This window comes from Clarias gariepinus, chromosome 9 (genome assembly GCF_024256425.1).
Source record: "Clarias gariepinus isolate MV-2021 ecotype Netherlands chromosome 9, CGAR_prim_01v2, whole genome shotgun sequence".
NCBI classification, from domain to species: Eukaryota; Metazoa; Chordata; class Actinopteri; order Siluriformes; family Clariidae; genus Clarias; species Clarias gariepinus.
The window spans coordinates 37,131,296-37,142,500 of record NC_071108.1 but is presented as its reverse complement, the minus strand read 5'-3'; the positions used below and the strand labels follow the sequence as shown (position 1 = coordinate 37,142,500).

The window sequence follows — 11,205 nt, the reverse complement described above, 5'->3', positions numbered from 1 at the left end:
TCGCCCGAGCGGCTTAAAGCACGCAAAGATGCCCCTTACCCAGGCAGCAGGGACTGATTTGATTTGTATTGGATTCTTTTAGTATCATGATTTTACAAATATCATGATTTAATATGTATTTAAACTTTTCTTACAATTTGAGATAAACTAAGCAAATCTTGCAGGATTCCACTGTTTGAATAGTTTAGAAAGGATTACAGAGGAATTGCACCATTTTATTATATATACATTACAAAACAATATATTAAACACAGCTTTGGAGTTATGATACACGGATTTTTACACAACACAATCACGATATGTAACTGAATTGTATTTTTTCCTCACCTCTATTAGGCAGCCTACTCGCCCGTTATCGTTATACTGATAACATCACGTCTAAGGAAAATATTCCTTTTAACACAAAACTATTTTAACTTTCTTTTGTAAATCAACAGTCCTGATACAACGTAACCATGGCAACAATTATAAATACCAGTTTAGACCCGCCATGCTGTAACCTCTCTCAGCCGGAGAGAGCTGATTGGCCGAGCTCTCTCAGAGGGGAGGGATGAGAGGTACTTAGTGCTCCCACATTAATCACGGCTCTACAGTTAATCAGGGGCGTCTGTGAGCTCGCGCACGCGGAAGGAGCGGATAGCGCTGTCCTCCGAGTGTGTTACTCCGCCCCTAACGGTGCGTGAGCGAGCAGTTCGGAAAAAGATGCAGTCGGCTGGAGTCATGTGGTTCGGAGGAAACACGCGATAGTCTTCGCCCTCCCGACTGAGTGGTAGTAGTAGCCTTAATGTGGAGCCCCCTAGTGACGGGGAGGAATTGGACACGACTAAATTAGGGAGAAAAAAAAAAACGTTACCTGGGCCACCACCATTGCATCCAGTGGCTGGGGTTTGTTCACTGCACAGTGCTACAAGTAAATGTTTAACCATTTAAAAGAGTTATTAAAAGTGATTAGTTATACATGATCTTTACCCACATGACTCATATTACAGTTTTATACATGCAAAGCTAAAAAAAAGAAAGAAAAAAAATACTGATTCCACGGATTATTGGAGATAAACAACAACCACAAAAACATGATGGAAACCTCGGCACACTAATGCCCTCATCACCAAGACCATGGAGCTTCTATGACATCCTAAAAAATACAAAAAAATGCAGCAGGAGTGGGAACAAAGAGGCAAAATGCGCACTCATCATGTTCATACTACATTCCTGTCCCGCAGGTTCCCAAAGCGTCTATCATGTTGGCACTCATTACCTCTCACACACATAATCAGGCTCTCACCTGGTCTGAAGAGATCGAGCGGAGTTATTATTAAGTCCGATCAGATCACCCTGCATTCTTACCAGACGCTTATTATATACTTACTAGGTTGTCATTGCATCTGGGGGTTTGGTATGACTACCGTGACACGCCCAGTGCATTACTAAGTGTGAAGAAATGGATCCAGTATTTATATTTAATTCTCTAAACGTGACATAGTCATCTGCATGCACGGCATAAACATGGCAAGTGCCAGAAGGTCTACTACAACGTTGAACGGACGTTATATGGTCATGGTCATAGCACAAGCATGAAGAGGGCGCTCCATTGACGCAGCAACAGCGCAGTGTAGTACATCAGTGAAATCCCTAAGAGGCACTAGTTACGGCGTTAACTGGTCAATGCTGTCATTACTACATGTGTATTAAGTTGTTCATGCAGCTTCGTCGTCGTCCTCGCCACACTTTTTTTAACATATCCATATAAAGTGCAGCAGCTCAACATAAAGGAAGTCAATACTATGTCCCCACTGGTTATCTGGCAAGTTCTACATTGTCTTGCTGTGTTCAGCCAGTTTTTTGGGGACGTAGTGGAAACATGGGGTCAGGGGTAGCTCAGTGGTTAAGGCATTGGACAATAGTTTGGAAGGTCCTGGGTTCGAATCCCCAAACCACCAAGTTGTCCCTGTTGGGCCTTTAAGGCCTTTGAACCCTCAACTGCTTAGATGTACAAACAGATAAAAATGTAAGTCACTCTGAATAAGGGCGTCTGCCACATACCTAAATGTGACGAGTTAGGACTGAGATTTTAGTCCAAAGCCATGGGAATGCCTGAAGTCAGGACGTGAACGCTTTATTTTCTCATTTAAATAAAGCAGTTCTTCAGCATACAAGTTTAATCTGCTCCGGTATGCGAGCTCTTAAGGTGAAATCTCGTATTGTGAAACGCATTTTCCCATTAAAAATAATGTATATGCAGATAATCTGTTCTAGCCACCCAAAAATAGTACCAATATTACCAATTTTTAACTCCATATTTATATTCTTTGCATATAAAACATGCAAAACATTTAGAAAAGATGTAAATAAAGTAAATTATAAAATAAAGACAGTAAACCTTAATTAAACAGTGATTTATGATTCTTCTCGGCACCGACTGCTTTAAAAACCAAACTAAAAGTGGCTCCCTTTTCTTCTTGCTACCGTCCTTGCTAACATTCCTGACAAAAGAAATGTAAACTTGCTTTAATTCGCTTGGGTTTCCTCTGGCGGTAACAAGTTTTGAACGGCTCCCAGACGTATGCGCTCGGTCGGTCATATGTCGAAAATGCTTCGTATGCCGGAGCTAATTTCTTGTAGAATTTCGGTACTTAAGGTGAAAATTGACGAGGCAGGGCGTTCGTATGACGAGGTATCGCTGTATTATGGTGTTGAGAGGAGCTCTGGAACTCATCTTGGTGTCTCAGAGCATCAGCAGTAACTCGGCAGCACTTCTCTCTTTAAATACACTCATCAGCTTTGGATCATTAGATCATTACAGACATCTTCATGGTTAAATCTGTGACACTGACTCACCGTCCTGAGATACATTTACGTCACTCAGCTGCTCATAAAACACCCACATGAAGTTCTTGTTTTTTCATATTAAGATTAAAATTAAAGTATTTCAAACCTATCAATTGTTTACCAAATTTCCCTGGAAATCTCTAAACTTGTTTGGCGTGACCATTTGTGGGCGGAGCTTATGCAGTGCTGTTGGGAATACAGATATTTTGAAGTTTGTGAAAGGTAGTGAACGGTTTGTGATGCTCCGTGTGAATACAGAAGTGCTTTTCTCTGACTTGTCCTGGCATCTCTGTGCACGCGTAAAGACCGACCCCGAGTTTGTTTCTGAAATTTAAAACACACTCCGGAACAGCGAGGGCAATTCTAGCAGACAGACACGAGGTCCAGACACTGCGAGGAGAGAGTCGAGGTAGGAACTGACTTTTTGAGGAACTGGCTTTTTATTCTTCTTATGTAGATATTATGTAGATGTGAGTGAGCTGCCTGGCACAGAGGAGAGATAAGAAAGTTCTTGAGATCTTCCTCAAATTCGCAATAAACATGCCAGTGTTACTAATGCAAAAGGAATAAACAGCAGGGGAAGTGAAGAAAAGATGTTTCATCTGTATTTAATAGCCGCTCAGCATCGGCTCCGCACACACACACACACACACACACACCTTCAACAAGTCAGGCGGGAGAGAGAGGTCAATTCATAGGAACGATGGAGGAACCATGCATGCTGGAAACCCGGTGAAGACGGGAATCCTGATCCTGAGATATAAAACTGCAGGATTCTCACGGGAGGGGAATTGCCCAAGACGAGGAGAATCTCACTCTTAGCCCCGCCTACACTCACAACACAACACAGATGAAGAAGTAGCGTGCTCATCGAGGCATCCGGTAAATTTATGAAAAGCAGAAGAGCTGAAGAATGGTATTGTAGGAAGAGCACTTTCTCTCTCTCCCTCTCTGAATGAAGGAAGGTGTTACTCGTACCTGGTTGTTGGACGAAGATGATTGAAAATGATTGCATTGATACTAACAACTCTTCCTGTGATGGAGCTCCGCCCCCAAGACCGTTCACTCATCTCTACCTTTCAATCAGAGCAGAGAAAAGCAAAGGGCCAGACATGATATCCTGGGCCAGTTTAAGTCCACACAGATCACGCGGGTGACCCGAATACTCACCCGGAGCGTCGCAATGTTTATCTGATTGAGACCTTGAGGAGACTTTAACACTCAGCATGGGTCTGATAAGACCTTACATACTGTACGTTAGTCAAGCACAGACCTGCAGTGTGTGTGATTGTGCGGGTGTGTGTGTGTGTGTGTGTGTGTGTGTGTGTGAGAGTGTGTGTGTGGGGGGTGGTTTTCCTAGTAAATCAGACTTGGTATATTTCCAGATAAACTCTACAGTGCTTTGTTCTGAGCTTGAGTAGACTGACGGTGATCTTCTCCTCTCACACGAGCGAGGACGAATCCAACGTTCAGTCAACTCTGCTGTTTATTAGCATCAATCTAGGCAAACTACCGAAGTGAAATCAACCCATCAGCTAGAGGTAGGAACATCATGTCATTTTCATTTAGTAACAATTAGAGAGTCAAAGTGACCGAGAAACGAAAAGAGAAAAGGGAAAAAACGGTTAGCGGTAGCATTAATAGCTATAACTGGTTCAGACTGGCATTTGCGAAAAAATCGAAAGTTGAAAAAATAAAGAAGTAACTAAAGTTTTCAACTTATAAAACATTTTAATTTCCAAACCAACTTAGGTAAGAAAAAATATTTTTGGGCGGAGCTACATACTGGCATAATGTCACATGACATGCAAGCTTAGAACCAGCATGCTACACTAACAAGCCAGCTAACCTAACTGATGTTGCTAATGTGGAATGTTGTGCTTATGATACTTAAAGTTTGAAAACAAGCGAAGTGTGCTGAACTGTCGCACGCTATCTGTCTGACTCTCTGTCTCACTCTCCATCTCTCTGCCCCCCCCTCCAAAGAGCAGGGTATTGTGGGTACTTAGAGGGTTTTTCAGAGCAGCCATAATGACACACATACACACACACACACACACACATACACCCTTGGTGTTATTGATCCACGCATGCTTTGTGCTTTAACAGCAGTCTGGAGCCGCATCAGTCATAACGTCTGTGCAGATACCCACAGGTTCTGATCTGTTACCATGTATGTGTGTGTGTGTCTGTGTGTGTGTGTGTGTGTGTGTGAGATTAATGGTACAACCATAACGAGCTCTAATTTGTCTCATTTATCTCCGGTCTCACTGCCACAGATTGCTGCAGCGTTCATGACTTATGACCTCGCTCTGTAACTCAGAGACACGAGGAGTAAAAAAGAAAAAAGCAAGCAGTTACAGGAAATGAACCTGTCCGGGAAAACTGTCTGTAAAAACTGTGAAGTTTAACAAAATTGCGTTACAGACATGGGAGTGTACAATGCACAGTATTAGAGCTCTGGTCTTTATGACACACACACACACACACACACACACTATACAGATGCCTGATGTCTGTGAACGCCATAGATGTTTAGATGGGACTTCAGTGTGTGTGTGTGTGTGTGTGTGTGTGCGCAACAAACTAAATGTGAGAAGAAAAAAACTGCTGCTTGTTGCCCCCAGGGGAGAGAGAGAAAAAGGAAAACAAAAAAACAGGAAGTGTCACACCCACATCCTTATTCAACAACATCTGGAGAAGGAGATCCAAAAAGCCTGACAAGTCCACACACTCAACCTCTTTTTACAAGAATTATTTATTTAAATCAAAGCCAAACCAGAGTCCCGCCTTGTGTTTCCCCCTTTTTTTTTCATTTCTGTGTCACTCCGTGTCCTGCATATATATCTGTCTCTGTGTGTTTTGACCTCCTGAACACAACACACAACCTCACCATCAGAGGGATACGGCCAGAAAACATCAAGCACTGAGTCAGCACAAACCCAAGCTTCACGCAAAGTGGTCTCTGAACAGGTGAAGCTACTCAGACATCATCAGTGTGAGATCATGTAACTCCTGTCTGCGTCTTTTAATTTACTCCACATACACAGCTAGCGCTTTCCTGGAGAAATACGATGCCAAACCAGACAAGTGTAGAGGAAATCTGTAGCCTTGGACTGCCTGGAACTTAACTTTAAGAACCAGGCGAGCCCAGCATTCAACCATGAACCCTGCATCCCATCAGGGTCTCACAGAGGTCCCAAACTGAAGCAGGCCCACAACACTCCCTCCCCACAGTGCCAGGGACTCTGCTACCAGAAGGCACCACTTGTAAGGGATCACCCCTAGAGGGCGCTGTGCGCCTGAAAACTGTGTATGTGTCGTTTGTGTAGTTTTTTGTTTTTTGGTCTCAGTTTCCCAGAATGCACTTCGGTCAGGTGATGAGAGCACTCACCTGAACCGAGGTGGCTCATTAGTTCCTGTATAAATAGCTGTTTGTTCTGGGAAACTGGGTCGAGCTTTGGTTATGTAAAGTGGGCATTTGTTTTGTCTTGTTTTGTTTTGTATTAGTTTGCATTTGTTGTGTAACGTCTGTTGTGTTAAGTTGGCTCTAGTTTTGTTTATCCTTTGTCTAGGATTATTGCGCGCTCGTGCGTTGGTTTAAAAGGCGATATGCATCGACAGTAGAAACACTGATCACAAGCCCTTTGATTGGTTGATGAAATGGCAAAAGAGCAAGCATTTTTTTTGCAACACGTGTTATGCGCTGAAATTTTTCATTATAAAATTTTTCAGTATAAAAAATATTTATTTTTCTTATATATAAATATCTATTTTCATATTCATGACAAACCCCTGAAAAATAAATGTGTTACAAAATAAATATTATACAAGAAATTGTATTAATGGTCTTGACGTCTGTCTCGTGCCGAGGGTTTATTATAATTGTAATCTTATATTTCATAATAATAATAAACCTATGAATTTATGTTCTAACATAATATTTGATAGCGATTATGTGTGTGTATACTCAGCAAAAAAAGAAACATCCTCTGACTTTCAACTGTTTTTACTTTCAGTAAACCTAATGTGTAAATATTTGTATGAACACTAAAAGAGTCAACACCATAAGACATAAACTAAAAATGTTCCCCAATGTGTCCCTGAATGAAGCGAGGCTGAGCACTGATGGAGGGATTGTGTGTTCCTGGTGTGACTCGGGCAGTTGTTGTGGCCATCCTGTACCTGTCACGCAGGTGTGATATTCGGATGTACCGAATATTGAACATGTATGGAAAACATTGTTTAAACCCTTTACAATGAAGATCTGTAAAGTTATTTGGATTATTTTAACATTATTGTTGAAATACACAGTCCTGAAAAAGGACGTTTCTTTTTTTGCTGAGTATATATATATATATATCTCCTGACAATCTCCTGAACTCCAAACTGAATGTCAGAATGGGAAAGAAAGGTTATTTAAGCAATTTTGAGCGTGGCATGGCCGGTCTGAGTATTTTACAATCTGCTCAGTTACTGGGATTTTCACACACAACCATTTCTAGGGTTTACAAAGAATGGTGTGAAAAGGGAAAAACATCCAGTATGCAGCAGTCCTGTGGGCGAAAATGCCTTGTTGATGCTAGAGGTCAGAGGACAATGGGCCGACTGATTCAAGCTGATAGAAGAGCAACTTTGACTGAAATAACCACTCGTTACAACCGAGGTATGCAGCAAAGCATTTGTGAAGCCACAACACGCACAACCTTGAGGCGGATGGGCTACAACAGCAGAAGACCCCACCAGGTACCACTCATCTCCACTACAAATAGGAAAAAGAGGCTACAATTTGCACGAGCTCACCAAAAATGGACAGTTGAAGACTGGAAAAATGTTGCCTGGTCTGATGAGTCTCGATTTCTGTTGAGACGTTCCAATGGTAGAGTCAGAACTTGGCGTAAACAGAATGAGAACATGGATCCATCATGCCTTGTTACCACTGTGCAGGCTGGTGGTGGTGGTGTAATGGTGTGGTGGGGGATGTTTTCTTGGCACACTTTAGGCCCCTTAGTGCCAATTGGACATCGTTTAAATGCCATGGGCTACCTGAGCATTGTTTCTGACCATGTTCATCCCTTTATCACCACCATGTACCCATCCTCTGATGGCTACTTCCAGCAGGATAATGCACCATGTCACAAAGCTCGAATCATTTCAAATTAGTTTCTTGAACATGACAATGAGTTCACTGTACTAAAATGGCCCCCACAGTCACCAGATCTCAACCCAATAGAGCATCTTTGGGATGTGGTGGAACGGGAGCTTCGTGCCCTGGATGTGCATCCCACAAATCTCCATCTAGATGCTATCCTATCAATATGGGCCAACATTTCTAAAGAATGCTTTCAGCACCTTGTTGAATCAATGCCACGTAGAATTAAGGCAGTTCTGAAGGTGAAAGGGGGTCAAACACTGTATTCGTGTGGTGTTCCTAATAATCCTTTAGGTGAGTGTATATATATATGTGCAAGATACTTTTTTTCCCCACGAGTCAGACAGCGTCAATCGTGCTCTTTAACTAATCAGATGTGACCTCGCCCTTTCAACCAATCATAACCCGCCAGGAGCGCAGCATGAAATAAACCTGCTTCCGAGCAGGTTCAAGCTTACGGACATGTTGCTATGACAGCAAATGCGAGATGCGCATCGAAAAATGAAACAATCCAAGATCAGGACAAATCCACAACAATCAAATCCAGCTAACTGAGTTAGCGGCGTACGAAGAACAGAACCCTGTTTAGATACTAAGCCAATCAGCCACTAGTCTCTCCCGTCCTAGTCTGTCTCGTCCCTAGTCTTTTCCTAGTTTAGTTCAGCCCCGAGTTTGTTTGGTTAAGCTCTGCGCCTGTGTTAAGCTAAGGAGCCTGTGTTAGAGTTCTTTGTTTAAGTTCGTTGTTTGTTTGTTTTCTTTATTATGGATTGATTTTGGTAAATAAAAAGACTCTAAGTCCTTACCTCTGCGTCTATGCCTTCGATGTGTTAGTCAGTGATGTTCCCTGTGTCATGCTCAACAGATAATGGTGCACACTGGTACATTTTGTGCACATCTGTAAAGTTCTGAGGTTATTAATAGACAGTAATGTCTTTGCAAAGTCAGAATAATTGAAAACAGCTTTTCTAGGGTTGTGTACAAAAGGATGAGGATAAGCGAACAGCCTGAGTTACTGGCCAGGACCTTGGATGGTAACGGAGTTCTAAAGATTCTTGGAGTTTTTGGCAGTCGTATAATGCATTTCACTACATTTCGTACTGTGTATGTTTGTGTATGTGACAAATAAAATTTGAATTTGAATTTGAGTTTGCTAATTTCACCTTCAGTATGGATGCATTGTTAACATGGTGGCTGCATTGTTAACATTATTAGTGTTAAGCAGACCTGAAGTTAGAAGTCCACATGGAACTGATGGCTTTAAAGAAAAAGTTCACTACTGCACCACTGCTCAAGCATCATGAACCTTCCATCACTTTTTTCATTAAGAATGACACAACACAAGTTGGGTCTTATCGCAGGGTGATCTTTAAAACTTTTTGAAATGTTCTTTTTATTCTCACATGCTGTCTCCTGAAGCATTAGCATTATGTCTTCAAGGATTCCTTTGAGGAAATCGAGGAGCCATCAAGCTGCCACTGGAGGAGAAGCAACACTGGCTGGAGTAAAGTTCTCATACTACCTGGTTACCCCGAAGGAAACCCCAAACACTATTTTACAGAAGTCCTTATGGCCCAATTGTTCTCCTGGCCCAATTGTTCAGGAGAGAGATTCGCGAAGAAGTAGAACAAGCACAGGAGCAAGATCTGACCCAATATCTGCTCTGAGGGTCAGGACCATGTTCCTTTCTCTCAGCCTTTATGACTGATTACTCATATGAGACAGTACATTGACCTCAGGACATCCAGGTGTCACTCCCACACACTGCACAGCTTATTTAAGACAGTTACGGGGAAGTACCCCAAGTCAAGATGTATGTTTCTATACCACCCGTGTCACCACTTACCTCCTTAATCATCCCCTTAATGTGGAAACTGCCTGTTCTACTAACTTGTGCTTCCAAGGGTTTATCAACTTCAATGGTGGTCACAGACCAAATCTAAGGCATGGTGATTGCTCCCGTTAAAAATCCTCATCACTGAATTCCAGGCTACTCAGCACTGTGGTATCCCACAGGACATTGTATTAGACCATGGGTCTGAGTTCACTTCCAGGGCACCTCCTTCGAAATCCTGGGAATTACTATGAGTTATAGGTTACCATGGTTACATCCACAGATGAATGCTCAGGTGGAGAGGTGAACCATGATCTGGGTATGTCCTAAGGACATACTTTCATGGACATCATTTCAAAATGGTCAAATAAACCCTGAATAAACCAGTACACACAACATTCTGTGTCACCCATTAACCTTTTCCCACTGTGCTGTGGGGTATCAGTCACAGTCATTCCCCTGGATAGGAGCTCCAGCTGTTGAGGAGGCTCTCCAGCAGGCTGAAACAATGTTGGAGACTGCAGACACCAAACGTGAACAAAATCCACAATGTCCGAAGCTTCAAGTTGCTCAACACACAGGAGGACAGCCTGGAGAGAATGTTTGGTTCTCCACAAGGGGCCTGGGGTTATAACTGCCTCGTCAAATGTTACGCCCATCATTCACCCGTCCCTTCAAAGTCAAACGGAAGAACAGAATCTAACAATTCTCTCATGTGTCTTTCTGTAGGACAGTGACTTTTGGTCCCTTGCCTGAGTCATGGCCTCCTGAACCCCACCTCGAGAACTTCACAAATACCTTCACACTTTTATCTGAAACTGTTATAAACCACAGGCGGGTTATGAAGAGACCAAACTACAGACATGTGGTACAAACTACAGACATGTGGTACAAACTACAGACAAGTGGTACAAACTACAGACATGTGGTACAAACTACAGACAAGTGGTAGTGCCGCAGAGTGTACAGGAACATGGAGCAGAAAGATGAGAAGAGGAAGCATAATGATGTGGAGCTAAATGTGTGTGTGTGTGTGTGTGTGTGTGTGTGTGTGTGTGTGTAATAAATAAGTGATTTTATTACCAGGCATGGGCTTTTCTCCGGCTCATGCTCTGCCTCAGCCACTTCGAGTGCGGTGTCAGGTGATAGATGAGCTGCCTGCAGATTTTATCTGACGATTTCAGCAAGTCCAGATCCTAACACACAAACACACAAACACAACTTACTCACTGTTCTGCAGTAGCATTTCATGCCTAATTTAACTCTCCACACCAGCAGGGGGCAGCAGTGTGTATTCAGTGTCAAGTGCAAAAGCTACTTAAAGAGCACAAAGATAAGATAAAGATGCATCACAATTCAGGTGCAGTGAGTGATTATTTGCTGCAGTGGAACG

General features: G+C 42.6%; 2 protein-coding genes across 2 annotated transcripts in view; one reads left to right on the top strand and one right to left on the bottom strand.

Annotated features, from left to right (window-relative positions):
* The window catches only part of lrrc75ba (leucine rich repeat containing 75Ba), a 27,787-nt gene that overhangs the window by 10,908 nt on the left and 5,674 nt on the right, over nucleotides 1-11,205 (bottom strand). Inside the window, exon 3 of the mRNA XM_053503901.1 lies at nucleotides 10,896-11,008. Within this exon, the coding sequence (XP_053359876.1) occupies nucleotides 10,896-11,008 (113 nt within the window). The remainder of the gene's footprint in view (nucleotides 1-10,895; nucleotides 11,009-11,205) is intronic.
* Nucleotides 3,148-11,205, top strand: part of LOC128530157 (glutathione hydrolase 1 proenzyme-like) — a 27,170-nt gene continuing 19,112 nt past the window's right edge. Inside the window, exon 1 of the mRNA XM_053503900.1 lies at nucleotides 3,148-3,238. The gene's annotated coding sequence lies outside the window, so the exon portion shown is untranslated. The remainder of the gene's footprint in view (nucleotides 3,239-11,205) is intronic.